The sequence below is a fragment of the Parasteatoda tepidariorum genome, chromosome 9 (genome assembly GCF_982258835.1).
Source record: "Parasteatoda tepidariorum strain Cologne lab strain chromosome 9, Ptep-v5.0, whole genome shotgun sequence".
Lineage (NCBI taxonomy): Eukaryota > Metazoa > Arthropoda > Arachnida > Araneae > Theridiidae > Parasteatoda > Parasteatoda tepidariorum.
This window is the reverse complement of record NC_141763.1, coordinates 68,447,230-68,465,287: the sequence shown is the minus strand read 5'-3', so window position 1 is coordinate 68,465,287 and position 18,058 is coordinate 68,447,230. Positions and strand designations below refer to the sequence as shown.

General features: G+C 29.0%; 1 protein-coding gene across 2 annotated transcripts in view; it reads left to right on the top strand.

Moving 5' to 3' along the window:
• The window catches only part of LOC107445839 (zinc finger protein 521), a 304,977-nt gene that overhangs the window by 54,237 nt on the left and 232,682 nt on the right, over positions 1–18,058 (top strand). The window contains exons 1-2 of one of the 2 annotated variants that reach the window (XM_043038700.3): positions 764–1,074; positions 5,961–6,080. In XM_043038700.3, coding sequence (XP_042894634.2) covers positions 1,035–1,074; positions 5,961–6,080 — 160 coding nt within the window. In that variant the 5' untranslated portion in view covers positions 764–1,034. Of the gene's footprint in view, positions 1–763; positions 1,075–5,960; positions 6,081–18,058 lie in introns of those variants that run through there. The other variant, XM_043038701.3, reaches the window with a different exon arrangement.

Below are 18,058 nucleotides of genomic sequence, written 5' to 3'. Positions count from 1 at the left end.
AAATACTGTTTGGAATTATTTCTAAAGAGAAACGAAACAAAAAAAGGAAAAAATTACAAGAATTTAATGAAGCACAAAATATGTAATTAAATAAAATAGTGTAAAATTAAAGAACATTATGTGAATAAACATAAAAATAATTATTTTTGAAAAGAAAGGGAAAAATAAAAAAAAAAATTAATGAGAGTTTAATGAAATAGTAAATAAGCTATAAAATAAAATTAAGCAAAATGAGAGAAAAATAATACATAACGACTATTATTTAAAAAAATACCTTATGCCTTCATAACTTAGAAAACCATATTTCTGAGAAAAATTTTTTGTAGGAAAGGTAAAAAGGAAAATAAATTTTTTCATCTGCACAAAATAATAGTTAATGCTAATACAAATTTAAAAATTACTTATCACTCTATTGAATTTAATTCAAACTACAGTTTAACACAAAAAAAAATTAAACAAAATCTTTAAAAAACATAAACGATTTCTAATACATTAATTTTATTTTATAACTTAAAAAAAAAAAAATATCCTGAAATAAAACACTCCCTTCAACCAAAATCTAACACCCTCTCTTTCCACCTCAAGCAAACAGAAACACCTGTTGTTCTATTACACTAACGCTCCGCTCCTCATCCGTAGCATCCTCATCCCAAGATGCGGAGGATCAACGATGCTCTGAGTTCTCCATCCACCCATAACCCAGCGCAGGCGCACAGCAATCCCTTACACAGCCTCCCCCACTCCACAATGGGTGCCCTGCGCCGTGGCAAAGGACTGTAAGGTCCCTATGTCCCGTTGGGAGAGACAGTGACGTAGAGAAGATGATTTTAACGGAAGAGAATCCAAAACCAGTAGGCTACGTATAGATGACTATTTCGCAGGATGGTGCACACGATGTTTTTCCGCGTCGTTCTGTGTCGTTGCCGGTTTTAACGGAAAAAGAGAAACCTCGTGTGTCGTAAGAGCGATTTGTTTATTTGTGTGAACTATTTGTACTGAGGTGTGGGAGTTGGATCTTAGGATTATATAACGGAATGTCTCGTCGTAAGCAGGCTAAACCGCGATCACTTAAAAGTAAGTTTTTTCACTTTTTGGATTTTGTCTCGCTTGTTTGTAGAATAAACTATAAAAAAGCGGATTTAAAAGGTAGATTTTTTTCGCTATTGCTTATAGTTTACACGGCATATTTTTATGTATTTATGTTAGTATTAGTTAAATGATCAGTTGAGTTTTTTTTTCTTTTAATATTATATATTGATTTGTCTATCTAATATATTTAATGGAATCATCATTGAAAAAAAACTGGAACTAAAAGGTATATGTTTAAACAGATATATTTCTTTATATTATATATTGGTTCGTGTTTCTTATTATTAGTAGAATTATATAAAACAGTGTCTAAGAGGAATGTATTGAAAGAAAAGATTTTTTTTTTCTATAGATATTGTTTATTGGTTCGTTTTTCTTGTTATTAGTAGACTGATTTATAATGTATATGCTTCAAATTTGGGATCTACAATTCCAAGGAGCCTTATCATCTAAAATTTCGCAACTGGGCACCTAATATGCTAGTAAAATTTAACATTAAAGCAAAAACTACCTACCAAATATTTCTTGCTCTGTTAATTAGTTCTTTTCCCTAGAAATTTTGTCCTTTTGCTGACTCTTTTCGTCTTTTAGTCGAACCTTTTTTATTGTTAGTTGAACCACCTATACAAAATATATCTAAGAAATACATATTTGTAACGATATTTTTTATTGTATGTTGTTTCATCTCATCTCATTAGTTGAATCATCTATAAAATTGTGTAAAAGCTATACATTCAAAAAACTCTCTTTTATTGCCTACTGATTGCATCTCTCTTATTAGCAAAAAAAAAAAAAAAAAAACTTTTCTAAAAAATGTATCTAAAGGCTAGAAATTTTTAATAAATTTTTTTTCAAGTGTATTGTTAAATATTATGTTTGAATTCTATTTACCTATTTAATTATTTTGAAAAATAAAGCACATCAGCACGTTTTTGAGTTTAATACAGCTTTAACGTTTTGTGATTTAAAATTTTTTAGCAATTTTCAATTCTAACTCAAAATCAACCACTTTCTCGATTCCTGGATATGTTTTGAAACTTACGTTGCTTTGTCATGTATTTTAAATGATAAAACAAACGTTCAAAATTTCAAAATAAAGGAAAAAAGAATATAAACAAATAAATACGCAGGATTGGGTGAAATAGAAGGCACTAATGAAATAATAGGTTTAATAAAATAATACTGCTAAAAATGTTATGTTCTTTAAGCATCTTTCAGAAATTGTTTTGTCAATTTTAAGAAACAGGAAGGCAGTTTCTAAAGTCCTGACTGGAGATTGAAGAGAAAAAGAATCTCAGTCTCTGTTACTTAATCGCGAAATAAGATTTGAATTTTATTCTATGTATTTTATTCTTTGCAATTTATTTTACAGAAAAATTAACTAGACTTCAATAGACCGAAGTTTAAAGTATCTAAAAAATATTATGTTAAGCAATCTAACATATGGTGACATTTTTCTTATCTAGATGAAAATCATTGAAATCGATGAATGATTCATAGTTTCGGCAATTTTCATGAGCCTTAATGCAACGCAGTAATGGATAAACTTTTAAAATATTAAGAAATTTAGAATAAAAAAGTATTTTATATTAAAAATTATAATTTTTTGATGCTGAAATTTGACACCAATATTACAATAATAAAAATTAACAATCGTGAATAACTGTACAGAAATCACAATAATTTTTAAAATAGAGTAATATTCGCGAATCATTCTCATTTTATTTTTATTTATTTTATTTATTTATTTTGAGCTGCGGTGGCTAAGCACTCGGCTTCCAATGAGATGATCCAGGGTCGAATCCCAGCGTTGGCTGGTCGATACGAATTCTGCACCCGGCCACAGTACTGACACAAAATATCGGTCGTAGACGGATCATGGATTAGAATCTCCTTGACGTTGGGCTAACCGTGGGGAGGTTTTTTGTGGTTTTCTTCTCCATGTAACTCAAATTCGGATTACTTTCATCAAAAAGTCCTAGACGAAGGCTAGTTTGACCGGTTTTTTATCTAAAAGTTCCCTTGGTCTTCAGGGTTGTGTTCAAAAGTATAAGGCTACGAATTTGAAAATTGGAAGTCAAAATTAAACTCGAAATTAAAACGACTCCTTGGTGGTTATATTATGAAAATTCCTTTATTCCTGGAGTTCCCTTGTCTTCTGGGCTGGGTTGGGCTCAACTTACAAGGCTGCGGAGTTAAACATTGATAAACGTAAACTCCGAATTGGGTCAGTTGTTTAACGCCGATTATAAAATAAAACATATAACACTTTTATTTCATTTGAAGAAAGAGTTTGAAAATAAAAATTGAAAGAGGAGATGTTAGGAAAGGTAATAATACCTTTATAACTTGCTAAAGCATTTGAAAAAGAACCTGTTAATCAAAAGAATTATCTATATTTTTTATTTGAATAAAGTAGGTGTTTCATAAATAGCCTAGTGTAAAAAATCACATAGGGTACTGAAATCAATCCATTACTTAAGTACAGCGTTGAAATCTTTATATGAAGGGTTTGTGTTCTTATCCTGTCCATAAATCCTAAAATACATGATTAAAATATGATTTCTAATTATTTATTATTGTTATTGCATAAAAATGGAATTATAATAATGTATTTGCTTCATACTATTCCGAAGTTGAGTGCGAGCTTCATCACTGTATTAGAAAAAAAATTAGATAGTAAAATATTTGTTTAAAATAAGGATAAACTTTGATTTGGGTAAACAGCGATATGAAAAAACGAAGTAAAAATTGCCATTCAAGTTGTTTTCAAAGATTACACAAGTTTCCTAGTTTTATTAACTTATCATTTCTGTCACAAGTCCACAATTTTTTTCACACACTTTTTAACTTACAATAAATAATTTTTAAATAAAAGTTTAAAAACTTCTCCGCTATTTTAACGAATATAACTATGGTTCTGCTTTTTTAATTTTAATAAGCAGAAAATAAAAGTAATCTGGTGCGAGAAAGTAATATCTTAAGCTTTATAAGTTGTTTTAAATCATTCAAATTCTTGTAAAATACTTTTTAGCGGTCTGTCCAATTCTGTTTTCATTTTTATCAGTAATGTGAGCTTATTATATAGTTAATGGATAGCATTTCTATGAAATCAATTGTTATGTCTTTGAGACAAAATAATGATATATTCCACATCTGACATAGGACAACAAATTTTCCTAGTTTCAAAATCATTATTAGCAGGTGCTACATGCTTCAAAGAAACTGGTTTCTGTATTATTCAAAGTATATTCAAGCATTAAAAAAATATTCTTTTAGCTTGTATAGAAATTTTCTTTTTTGAATGTTATGGATGAATTACTTCCAGAAATTTGTGATATATAAGGAAAACAGCTATCATTAGAAAATATTCTCATAAGCAGTGTAGCATAGAAATTTAAATATAGTTTTATGAAGGATTTTGATGTATTATTCTGCGCTGTTTTGATTTCTTTGTTTCCTATTCTGCGTTATAATAAAAATAAATTTTGCTTTTGTTATGGACTACAATATCAGAACAACAATTTTGTTTATTATTCTAACGTGAAAAATTGTTTTAAAATTTTTTATTTTAGTTTGACATTATAGATAGCTATGCATATTTTAATTTTGATTGTATATTTGGTTAAATCAGTGGTAATGCTTATTATAATAAGCGCTTCAGCTATTTATTCTATGTTATTATTTTTTCTAAGAAAATACAATTCCCAAAACAAAAATTCATTCAGAAAAAAATGGAAACTTTGTTTCAAATGCACAATATTGAATCAAATTTACAATTAATTAACTAAACTAATTGTAAATTACAATTAATTGTAAATTTCAATTAATTATAAATTACTATTAATTGTAAATAATGATTACAATTAATTGTAAATAATGATTACAATTAATTGTAAAATAATGATTACAATTAAATGTAAATCGATATTTACCCGACGAAAATTGAAAAAGTGATACCAAAGCTTGATAAGCAATTATGAGGAGTACTAGATTAAATACATCAAAAGTTTGTAAAAATATCCCAGAAACGAAAATGATTTTGTTTTTAAATCCGTTATCTTCAAGAATGGGGATTAACATTTTACTTCGATGAGACATTTAATTTGAAATCTTTAATATGCATACTTTTTTTACCTTCTTTTATAACAAAAATTCTAAAAGTATACATTAAGGTTTGATTTCGGTTGTTAACATCACACTAGAGCTAACCAAAGGGGCTCTTTATGGCAGTTTAGAAGTTATCCTTAGTGTTGATCCGAATATAGTACTGGCAGCATGCGCATACTCTCATTTTAAGTAAGAGGGCAGATGGTAAAAGCAATCACCCAGTCTCCGCATCAAGTTTCCCAACCGCTTAACCATGAGTGGGTATCTCCAGTTCAGGCTCAAGGCCGTGGTATAGTTTGTCCAAAGTAAAAACTCCTCTAGCCATTCGTCTGGACTCATGGCGGTGACTATGGTAACGTGGTATAACTATTTCAGGTAGGGGTGTGGGGTTACTGTTCAGGACAGGTTTTGGCTCAGGTCGGCGAGAGAATGGGAATCTTTTTCTTCAGTCTATTGTGTTAACTCAAGGGTGAAGAGAAGCTACCCTCCCTAAAATGGGCTATTCTTGTCTCCACAACAGCAGACGGCCTCAGACTTTGTGGCGGGGGTAGTTCTTACCGTAGACAAATTATACGTACCCACCACACCAACTACGTCGCACGTTATTGAGATACGTGATTGTAGAACACGCTGTGTTTGTTGTAACCATTTTTATGAGTTCTTGACATGTGAGAAGACGTAATCGAATGTACGTTTATCCATTTACATTTAAATTTTGATAACTCGCAATCTGTTATCAGATTTCCTTTTTTTCTTTTCAGGGGATAATTTACATTCCCTTGTTTTTGACGATGATAGCAGTCAGGATACTTTATCACTGACAGACACAAAACCTAACTCCCCATCCACTCCAACAGAGCAATATGAAATATCTAGTAATGGTAAGTTACTTATAACTGAATTCATTTTTAATTTTTTTTCTTTCCGCATAATGATGATGCAGTAATCCGATTTCGTGTTGTTATTGTTGTTGACCGTATGCCTGTTTAGGCAGAGGGGTGCGATTGTTCTTGTTTTCCAGTGGCGCCATCTATGGCCAAGAATTCGACTTCTGTCACACCATATGTCGCACCCGTTTATAGGGCGGACCCATTCATACATCCATTAATTCATCCACAGATCGTAATTTTGACCTGAATCAGAGAACGATCAATCTCCAATCCAGTACCCCCAGACGTATTGATATCCGATTTCATAAATGATAAGATTAACTTGACTGCTGTTGTATATAACCTTTTAAAACTTCTACATTTTAACAAAAAACAAACAAAAAAAACACTGAAAATGTCTTGAAAAAATCTGTAACTTTAGCAGAAAACGTAATTTTGAATTTTAAATCTCCACACAAGATTAGGCAAATCAGGCATTTGCAATAATGCAACAAAAAATTTGTTTCCCCGTGTAATTTGGCTCAAATTTTTTTTTAATGTTTAAAATCGATCAAACGTGAATTCGTAACAACTTACGTCAAGTGGTATAAATCATATTTAGTAAGATAAACAAATCATCCATTCTTTTAATAAGCCATTAATTGCAGATATTATTAATGCTAACATGTAATTACTCGCCGTTAAATGCCGTTGGATTTTATTGTCCGTTGGATCGTTTATTAAAAATTTAATGGTATTATAATTTAGTTATCAAACTTTACTACAGTCATTTGCTTACTAATGCGCAAAAAAGAATATGAATGTTTTTGAACGAGTTCAAATCAAATCATATATTTTCTTTTTTTAATAATTGAGTGGGAACACTAATTTTACTTTAACATTTCATCCGATATGTAATTACGTTCACCACTAGTATTAGATTCGATAGAATATTACTTTCGTTATTTTTATCTTAAATAAAATCGTACGGGTTGATGACTCTATTTTTTTTTTATTATTTCCAATCACTTCCTGATTTTATTAAATATGATATGACATTTCTTTGCTAGTCAATTTATGTCAAAAAAATAAATAAAATATTCATTTACGTGAGATTTTAACGTTCAAAGATGTACAGAATTAATATTGTTTTCATAAGACAGTCTACTAAGACGATAATTGACAACCTTAACATATCAAATCATATTCTTTTATGTATCTCCTTTAGCACTCCTTTTAATCGTGTGAGCTGATGAAAAGGTTATACATATCTTTTATTTTCCGCAATTTTATAAATTTTTTAAATTTTTTTTTTTTTTTGGATTTCGGGATTTTTATTATTATCATTTCCCCCCCTTTTTTTCATTGTTCTGTAATTTTTCCCATGTTTACTCTTCTTAGGAACTTAAGATCGTTTCTAGGACTCTGAAAAAAACGTATTTTTGAAAATCGATTTCTCAGGTACTATTCAACCGATTTCTTTCAAATGTTGTATTTTACCTGTTGTATTTTTGTTATTTACATTCTTTAAAATTAAGTAAGAAGCACCTTTCAATTAAAAATTTTTTCGACTATTATAAAATAAAATAATAATGTCTACTAAAAACAATTTTATTGCATAGAATTATCTTTAGAGAAATTTTTTTTTATAATTTTGACATTTTTATTCTATTTTCGGTTGAAATGTACAATTTTAAAAACATTATATATGACAGGGTGTAGCATAAATATTGCAACAAACTATTCGTTTGAATTGTCGTCGAAAGCCGCTTCCAGTGCTTTCCTATCATGACTTGTTCAGAAGCACACAAACAAACAGTTCATAATTAGGAAGTGCCTTTAGTGGCGTACGACAACATTACCAGGCATAAGGTCCTATGCAATTTCAAACCAGGTGTGTGCTAACTCCCCTAGAAGTTCGCCATAACTTACATGTGACCCCCTGTTATATATAACGCTTTCAACCTTATACATTTTGACAGAAAATAGACTGAAAATGTCAGTTAGTAAATTGTAGCTTGGAGAAAAAGACTAATTGCAGATTTGAAATCAGCGATAAGAAAATGCCTAAGATCTATTTAAAAAATCTCATTCAACGGGAAAAAATTGTTCTCTGGTGTTATTTATTTAAAATTAGCAAGAAAGATTATTATTTTTAAAGCTATAATCTATGAGCTCAAAAGATTTATGAAATGTAAAACAGCAACTTCATGCTACTTATTTTCTGTTATTAATCTCAATAGCTTTCTGAGAGCCAAGATATAAATAATTACAGAAAATGCAATTTCACTTAGAAATATGTAGCTTAGAAAAACAAAGTTAACTCTGAAATACGACAAAAGTATTTTTTAAAAATAATAAATTAATTTAAACTTAATTGTATTTAGTTTCCATATTATTTAAAAAATAATAAATTTTATTTGGAAGAATTTTTTGTACATTGTATTATATTTTTAGAGTATTTCTTCATACCTTTGCTGTGAAACTAAATAAAAATGACCCAAGTAATATAATACTTATGAAACCGAAAAAAAAGTATGATCAAAACTATCAGATTATGGTAAAATTTACCGCTCTGGTAAAAATTACCTAAAGTTAACATTTACCTCTGGCTCTGTATGAGCACAAAAAAGCTTGGTTAATATTTACCGAAGCGCTTTCTTTATGATTTTGGTAAAATTACCAATTAAGTATGGTTTTATAATAATTGATAAAATTTGATAAATGTCTTAATTTGGTAATTTTAGGATAATTCATTAGAACATGGCATTAAAGCCATTTATTCGGCTAAATTTACTTTTTAGTTTTGTATTTTTAACTAACTGTGTGGTAATACGAACTATAATTTTGAAAACCAGAATTTCCCGTAAACCAATACCATGTGAACGGAAAAATAACCAACTGAATGGTTTTATGAACCAGATATCCTTTTTTTGCCATTTTTATTACCATTTAGTGCGATAATTTTACCTGAAGTTTTTTCTCCGCGTGAGCCATAAATGTATCTCCTTGGTTATTTGTATCAAATTTCTTATCTTTCTTATAATTTTTCATTTTAATTAAAAATTCCAACTAAAAAGAGCAGAACCAATTATATTCTTACATAGATAACTGTTTTGTGATGGTATACAAACAAAAGAACAAATCCTAAAACATTATTTCTAAAGTGATAAAATGATTCTATTGGGCCGAGGATAATTAGATGATATACTTATTTTCAACTAATTGTAAATTTTTTTATTTACAAATATTTTTTAAAAGTATTTTAAGATTAAGGAAAAAAAGCTCAAATCGAGAGCAAAATCGTATACTCTTTTAATCTTAGTGATCCTTAAACTACAATTAAAAATATTAATTTTTGCAAACTTCGTTCATATTTATAATAAAACTATTAAATTTTTAAGGGCATCCATAAAATTTTGAACCATTGTAGTGGAAAACTGTTAATTTGAGTTAAAATTTCTCCAGAAAAGTGTTCTAAAGAAATATTTAGAGCGTAGATAATTAGCGAAGGAATGTGATGCCGTATTTTTGCTGCTCAGTTTCTATTTTTTCTTTTTCAAATTCTTTTCTCAAACTAATAGTGGCAGATTGAATTAATCAAGCGTATTAATACGTAAAGGTCAGTTTTTTTTCTTTACTGTCAGATGGATAATTTTAGGGGAAGAAGTAAAATGTCAAACTTTTGATATTACAAAAAAATATATTAATTAATACATTAATAAACTTTAAGATTGCAATTATATTAATTTTGAAAGAAAAAAATGGAGCATAAAATTTTGGGAACTAAAAAAAAATCAACTGCTGTTTCTAATCCACTTAAATGAAATTAAAAAATAAATACAGTAAATCAAGGCAGAGAACTGCAGTTAAGAATTCCGCTCACTATTGAGAAAAAGCTCTTGTAGGAGACAATTGTCACCTTATTTAGATTAGGTTCTGCTTTTCCCAAAAGCTGTTATTTTACATTTCACTTGTTTTAATGCTTAAATAACATTTGCTTTGATGTAAGTAAAAAGGAATTTTTGAAATTTTAATGTTATGAAATTTTTGTCAATACATTAAAAACAAAATAAAAGTATGCATTTAAATACAAATGTATTAAATAATCTATGCAATATACGTATTTCTAAAATGTGTCCAGAATTCTATACAACACCCTTTTTTCAAATTTAAAAAAAAATTCTCAAAAATTTAAGGGCAAAATTTTAATTTGCAAATTTAAAGGTAATTGCATGAAATGTAACGTAACTATTTCTAATTGTCTCGGACTCAATACAAGCCTTTTTTCAATCTAGTTTAAATTTTTATTTATTTGCTAATCATTATTGGAATTATATTTTTTACAGACTTATTATTTGAATTATATTCTTTATTATGTCAGACTGAATTTTGATTCCAAAAATAATATTCTTCTGACGAAAAAAGCTCGAAGCCCAATTAAGCTAACATTACAGTTGAGATGCGAAGAAATTGAAAGCCAAATTAAAAATAGGTCCATTAATGGAACAATAATTTTTAAAATTATATCCATTTTTTAAACACGTATTTTAATCTATGTCCAAAATCCGCAGCTCACTGGCGAGGTGCTTGATTTATAAATGAAAATCAAAACGATCCAACAAGTATTGTTTTTGTAGGAGAAAAGTCATCAAGTTTCTCGTGGATTCACAGATCTATGGCAGTCTAATGCATCTAGTGCCTCGAAACTTTGTGCAGGTAGATAATGCTTTTGTTGCATAAGTCTAATAGATCGCCAAAATTTTCCTCTAAATGGCGAGGTTCTCTCTAGCCATGAAAGACCATTTGTTTGGCTTGTAAGTTGTTGCAGTGTACTTTTAAAATGCATTAAATACACCAAGCTAAAATATGGAATTTTAGGAAAACGACACGTGATAAACAAATAAAAATAATTACATATTCGTTGTTTTCAGCTTAAATTGTACAAGAAACACATATTTCCATCTAAAGAATATTTTCCAAAGTGTGCAATTGAACAAAAATTATACAAAAAACACATATTTCCATCTAAAGAACATTTTCCATACTGTGCACTTTAAAATTGGGTATAATATTAAAAAAAACACAACTACTTCCACTTAGTAGGAATAACATTTATCCTGACGCAATGCTAAATTCTATGCCACTATCCACATAAATGCCATTATCCACATAAATCAATTATTACTCAAAAATCGAATATCAATTACTTTTCTTTATAATGCAATAAAATCTGGCGAGCAGCTATTTAAACGATCAAACACTTCGTTTGTTTATTTGTGGCTTGAAGTTAGGCTCGCAGAAAATGCCGTTCATGGGTTAAATTTAGTAGGAATAACACAACCTGTGACGTAGGCTATAGTATACCCAATTAGCCATCAAATCGTTTCTTAGGAGCAATTTTGATAGAAAACACCATACTTGTAGCAATTATATGTTTCTATGTATTTTATTTATATTTAAAGTAAATTCTAGAAATCATTAAATACCTAATTGGAAACAATACAAGGGACTAGCTATGTCGCTTTTGCGAATAGCGAATTTTATCATTTTGTCCCAAGTCAATCATGTATTTATAAACCATACTAAACATAAATTATTTTCAAAAATGGTATTATTTAAGTTTAACCTCTAACATGTTACGTATCTTGCCTTTTTTATTTTCAAAAATAAACTTTTATGAAAATAATATTTATCTATGTGTATTTTTGTTTCTTTTATCACCTTCGAAGCATTCAAATTCTAAATATAAAAACTCAAGTCACAAGAGATGGTGAAGAAATTTTCATCGTGTAAAAATGCTCATTTTGATTTCTAACTTTACTAACTAATTATTTATAATAAAACTATACTTTAAATTTGTGAAAAAAAATATTGTTTTTGATAATACAAATAATTCATCAAATTATTCTCTTCAATTCATAAAAAATGGTACCGCAATTAAAACGAAATTTCCGGATTACATCCGGGGATTTAGAAAAGCCAACATATAAGATTACAAAGTATATAAAATTCTCAAAGGATACAAATTATAAAACTAAAAAGGCGGACTTAATTCCTTAGAGACATTATTTTATTCGAAAACTTCTAATCAAAATAAAGTATTCTATTCATTATGAAATCATACAGGTACAGTTACAAATCTTCTCTATGAATAGCTTTTCCTATTTTTCCTAATCAATTTTTTTAACAAGCATTTAGTATCAAAAAGATCAGGAATAAAAAAAAAGGATATTTTCTATCAAATTGTAGCAAAGCTTTTAATAGCGGGACGGCATGAAAAAATTTGTTTGGCGACGTTAGAGGTATTCCCTGGCGGTTTTCTTTCCTCTCTGTCATTTCAGTCTTTATCAAAATAATGTATTCAAAAGCAAAATCTTGGCGCTCTTTTTTTGTTATGAATTCTAAAATAATTACCTCTGGGATTTCACTTTGCGAATACTCCCTTTTTTATGCCAAAAACTGGCGACATAAAGAAAAGACTGTTTTTGGTATACCCATAGGCAAAATAGTTAAAATCTTATTTTTAAATGAACATACAAACTTCAAATAATCTCAATTCCACCAGAGATGAAATAGATGAGACAGAAATAATAAATGCATTCTTTATCCGAGCGTGTTTTTTTTTTCGCCAAGTTTTTCTTCTGTTCTCTTAGTTGTATTAAGCTTTAATTCAGGTCTCTCTTGATTTAAAGAATATGCTTTTGTAAAGTACCGCAAATAACAAGAAAAAGGCCGCAAAACAAACCCAACAATCCTGGCTGATAAACTTTCTAAATATCTCTCAAATCCCATGAGTAGTTGGAATTTTTAGATGGTATAAATATATCTTTTTCTTGTTTCGCAGTTCTTATACATTTAGATTTTATAATTTTGTTCTTCTTAGAATACCTTTGGAATTAATGAAAAATTTACTTATTTTTTTAAATGAAAAACGTAGTTTTTTTCATGAATTTTTGCAATTAGTTTTCCTCGGCCTTTTATACAGATTTTTCTAGTGTTTCCAAATATAATAACATTTTGAGGGTGCTTTAAATTATATCAAAAAGAGAGAAATAAATTTGAATTTTAAAAAATATACTTTTTTGTTTGTTCATTGCTAAAAGGATAGGAAAACGGAATGGTTCAACTATTTGAGAAAATTGTCAAAAATAATTTGTTATTTCGCCGGTGAGTTTTGAAAAATTTGTTTTTCTTACCGAAAATAGTCGCCTAGTACAAAAATATTTTAATTGAAATTTAAAATCTAAAATAAAAGAATTGTATGCGAGAAAGGAATCAAAATGTTTTTCGAGTCTTAAAAATGCTTCAAAAACGAGAACTTTTTGTTTTACACATATTTCAAAGAGAAAAATTAAACTTCATTTCCACCATACTTTGTTTTCTTAGAGTTTCACGTTTGAAAAGCTTAAAAATATATCTTTATTTTCAAGTAAAAAATTATTAATTCATTTTATGCTGCATAAAATTCGTCTTTAAGCAAAAATAATTTTACACACTTTAATAAGCTATGGCAAAAAAAGTTGCTGTGCAAATCTCAAGCTAGTATTTTAATAATTAGCTTGAGGTTTTCATTGGAAGAAAACATGGTGCGAGTATTTCATTTGACTTATGAAAAACAATGTGCAAACAAGAAGGAAAAAAAATTTCTTAGTAACTTTCATTGTCGGATAAAAATTTGGTCAAACAAAATGCTTTTTAAAAACGTGATTGAAGACTTTTAAACCTAAAAATTTGTAAGCGACTAAGAAAAAAAAAACCAAATATAAAAAAATAACCCATTTTACTACTTGGGGAAAGTTTTGTATTGGCAGAAAATTTTATAACTATCTACCTTTCTAACTTCGTAATTTTGAGTCCTACTCGTAAAAAAGATAATCCTGTTTAATTACATTGCCTTTCAAAATAAATATAAATGAAAAAGTTTTGCCCTATCACTATTTTTGCTGATTTTTATGTAAAAAAACTAAAGCGTTCCCGCAGCAACGTGGTTCACTAGGGAATCTTGGAATTTAAGACTCCAAAACGGCGTGATGCAATGTTGGCAAAATCGCTCATCGACTGCCTTTATTTCCAATATTAGCTGATATTTATAGATCTGCAGATGTATGGGCCTCAAATCACCACTGGTCATAAAATCACCACTCATACGATTGCAATGCGTTTTCATAATCATGGTTCCATAACGGTCATTACTTAAAGAGATCATCTAAAATTGAACTTGACCCGCGTTTCTCGCCGACATTTTTTTTTTAAACCCATTGGTAAAATGGCTGTTGTTTTGGGTTTGATGGCAGGAACACCTTATTTGGACGTCATCACACTTTTCAACTGTGTTCAAGAATAATAGTAAACAGTGTGCATACATCGTCATTGCATGCGTTACTATGGCAACCGCAGTTGCTTTTTAATTTATTTTAGAATTCAACAAAAAAAATTTTTTTAATTGAATTAGACATCCCTTTAAATTATTACAGAAAAGAAAATTAGACAACAAATAATTTTGCCAATGGGCAACCAGTTTGAATTGAAAGGTTTCAAACACTATTATAAAATTCGTTTCTCATAAGATAATTCCATGCAAAAAATAAATTTTAGTAAATGGATATTGTTTTTTATTATTTTATTTTATAAAAGTCGAAAAAATTAAGATTAAAAGTTGTTCAGGGTGGTCCGTTTTTTTTGCGCTCCGTACAATTGATAATGATGTATTTTGATGTAATTGATAATGATGTGATGCTGACATATTTTCTGAAGGGCTAGAGAAATAATAAATTCTAAAACATGAACATGTTTGTAAGAACAAGGAAGATTGGAAGGAGGATTGCACTTAAATTGCAATAAATAATTAAAAAAATTTAACTCATAAGTTCGAAAATAAGTAAATATATTTACAAATTAACCTATTATTAACAATAAATTAATTATAATTAAAAAAAATGTATACTTATCAGTAAAAATAAGTCATAAAATTTTAATGTTTTGACTGATTTCCACAGATTTCACCTTCTAACTCCTCCTCTTCTACCGTAATTCTAAATATTTAGCCACAGTTACGGCTAGAAACGGGTCAGGAAGCTCTTCTATGGAAAATCTTAAAAACTTTACCACCAGAATTTCGGGACTTTTCTTGAAGGAGGTTAAATCTTTATCCAGTAGATATTAAAGTTAACTTCAACACTGTAAAAAATTTCGTATAAAATACCGGCACTTTGGGATCATCATCCGTAAAATCCTTTTTTCCCGTAAAATATTGTACCGTAATTTTTTCAGTAATATTAATTTAATTAGAGTGATTCGAAGATTTTACTGTAAAAATTACGGTGCATCGTACTCTTTTTGTTCCGTAACTTGTTCTGGTAAAAATGAATTTTGCAGGAAAAAAATATAGACATCCTAAATGTTGGTACTATTTACCGTAATTAAATCTGAAATTTTTTCAGTGTACATCCTACCCTTCTGAATTATTTAAACCATTTTCTATTACTTAAACCAATTTTTTTAAATTTAACCGCTTCTTTAATTAAAATACTTTTTTAATCAAGTTTAATTTTACATTTAATTTGAATTTTTCGTTTTGTTTTCGATATTAAGCAATATTATCCTAGGTTTTTGTAACCGTTACATCACTAAAATCTAGGCGCGCTTGAGGTGAGTAAAATGTACCTTTTTGCAAAGAAAAAAAAGTTTAAGTTAATATATGTATTAGGACAATATACCTTCACAATGAAAAGTGCGCCCAAAAGAAAAGGACCACCCTGAATAACTTTTGATCTAATGATCGGATCTTTACGTTCTAGGACACAATCTTAATGATTTGGGGTGGTGGCTTAGATGATGGCTTGAAATATGCTAATTAATTAGTGCAGACTATATTTTAAGTTATGAAATCAAGCATGAAAACGTACTCTATTTCAAAAAACATCACTGTTTTTTTTAAACAGATTCAGATTTTTGACCCCAGAATATCAGGGGGAAGCTGCAATAATATGGTAACAGCGATCCACAATTTAGACCATATAATGTTAATTTTACTTTTTGTGTATTTCGCTATATCTCGAGAATCAATGCAATTTTAAAAATACTGCTTCTTTAAAATTCGATTTCTCAGGTACTATTCCACCGATTTCGCTCAAATTTTGAATTTTGCTAAATATAAAATTACATTCTTTAAAATGCAAAAATTATATACTTTACAATTCAAAGTTCTTTCGACTATTATTAAATAAAATAACTAAAAGTAATAATAATATATACTAAAAGTTCTACTTTTCATTGAATTATCTTTGAATAAACGAATGTTATAATTGTGAGCAATTTTTTTTAAAATTAGCTTAAAATGTTTTCGAGATATGGCAAAATACGCAAAAAAATAAAATTAACATTAAAGAGTCCACACTTTGGACAGCTCTCCTGACCAAACTATAGGGACCATATTTCCCAGGTTGCAGTTTCCCCGCAAAAAATAAAATGAAGGTATGCTTATTCAGAGAAAGTACGTTTTCGTGTCTGATTTTGTAACTTAAAATATCGTCTGTACTAATTAATTAGCATATTTCAGGTCACCCCGTCGAATCATCAATATCGAGTCTTAGAACGTGAAGATCCGATCATTGGATCATAAGTAATTCTGGGTGGTCCTTTTCTATTTTACGCACTGTACATTAGCTAGAGTTTTTCTTTTCTTCTTAAACAATAAATTTTTTTTTTAATATAGTCCATGCATTTTCTACAATTACTCGTCGGTTTTGACAGTATACCCACAAAATAATTTGATTAATAAATAAAATAACAAAATTAAATATCTATAAAAAAAAGAGTAGCTCAATAACTTCCTAGAATTATATTTTATTCAGATGCTTTATAAACAGTGTTATTCATCTTCACAAACTCAAGTTGAATAGTTTGTCCCCAGTAGACGTTCAAAATTATCTACCCCTTTTTACCCTATTGTATTTATTTAGACAGCGACCCTTAACTTTATTTAATTAATAATTTCATATCTATTGTTCTTAATGAAAAACATTATATTATGTATTTTATTGTATAGGTAAACTATCCCCCTAGGGCTTACAATTTAAGCATTCTAAGCGTTTCCTATTTTAAATTTGTATGATGAGACATACAAATACGAAACCTTCAAAAAGCCTACTCAAGAATAATTAATAATGATATATTTCCTCGAAAAATAAAAAGCGGAGAAAGGATATTTCTTTTGATTGAAATATTTGACAAAGCACGAATTTTATCCCAACGGAATAAGAAGTTTTGAAATTATTATATTAATATTCCTCTTGACGTAAAGTATGAAGATCAGACGACAACGCCATATCAGATCCCATTTCTCTTTTGGATATATTTTGTTCTGGAATCTAATCAAAACTTTATACCTTTTTAATTCCATTAACAGCGAAAAGCAAACAGATTCAATTATCAATTGCGAACTCCAAAAGCAAACGGAATTACAAAACTGAACGCGCGGCAGTATGCATATTTAATTTTCTGCACCATCCCTTGCTCGAAAAGAATGTTCTAAAAGAGCGACAGGGAAAAATACAAAACTCCCTGGGGATTTTTTCGCCTGTCTTAACGCATGCAAAAGTCCTTTTTCGGCATTTTTGGAAGAGAGTACCAGGAAGGTCCCATTGGGGGTCCTTGTGAATAATTTATTTCTTCACCGTTTTAATTTCTTGACGAGTCTGCTATTTCCCGGTTCCTATTCCTTAGGGAATTTCATTGCGAGTCTGTTTAATTTTCCCTCTCGAATTCCCTAGGTGGTTGCTCACCTTGCAATTCGCTGTCCAAAGTAATGCCAGGTATATAAAGGAAAGCAGAAAAGAAAGTATTATCGCAACTTTTTTCCCATTTCGTTTCCCCCTTTTTTATGCAAGTGCGCCGCTTTTTGCTTGGCAATTTCACTGAAAATAAAATAATAATGACATTTAGGTTTTTGCTTACCTTTTTTTTCTTTTCTTTTGAAAGAGAAATGA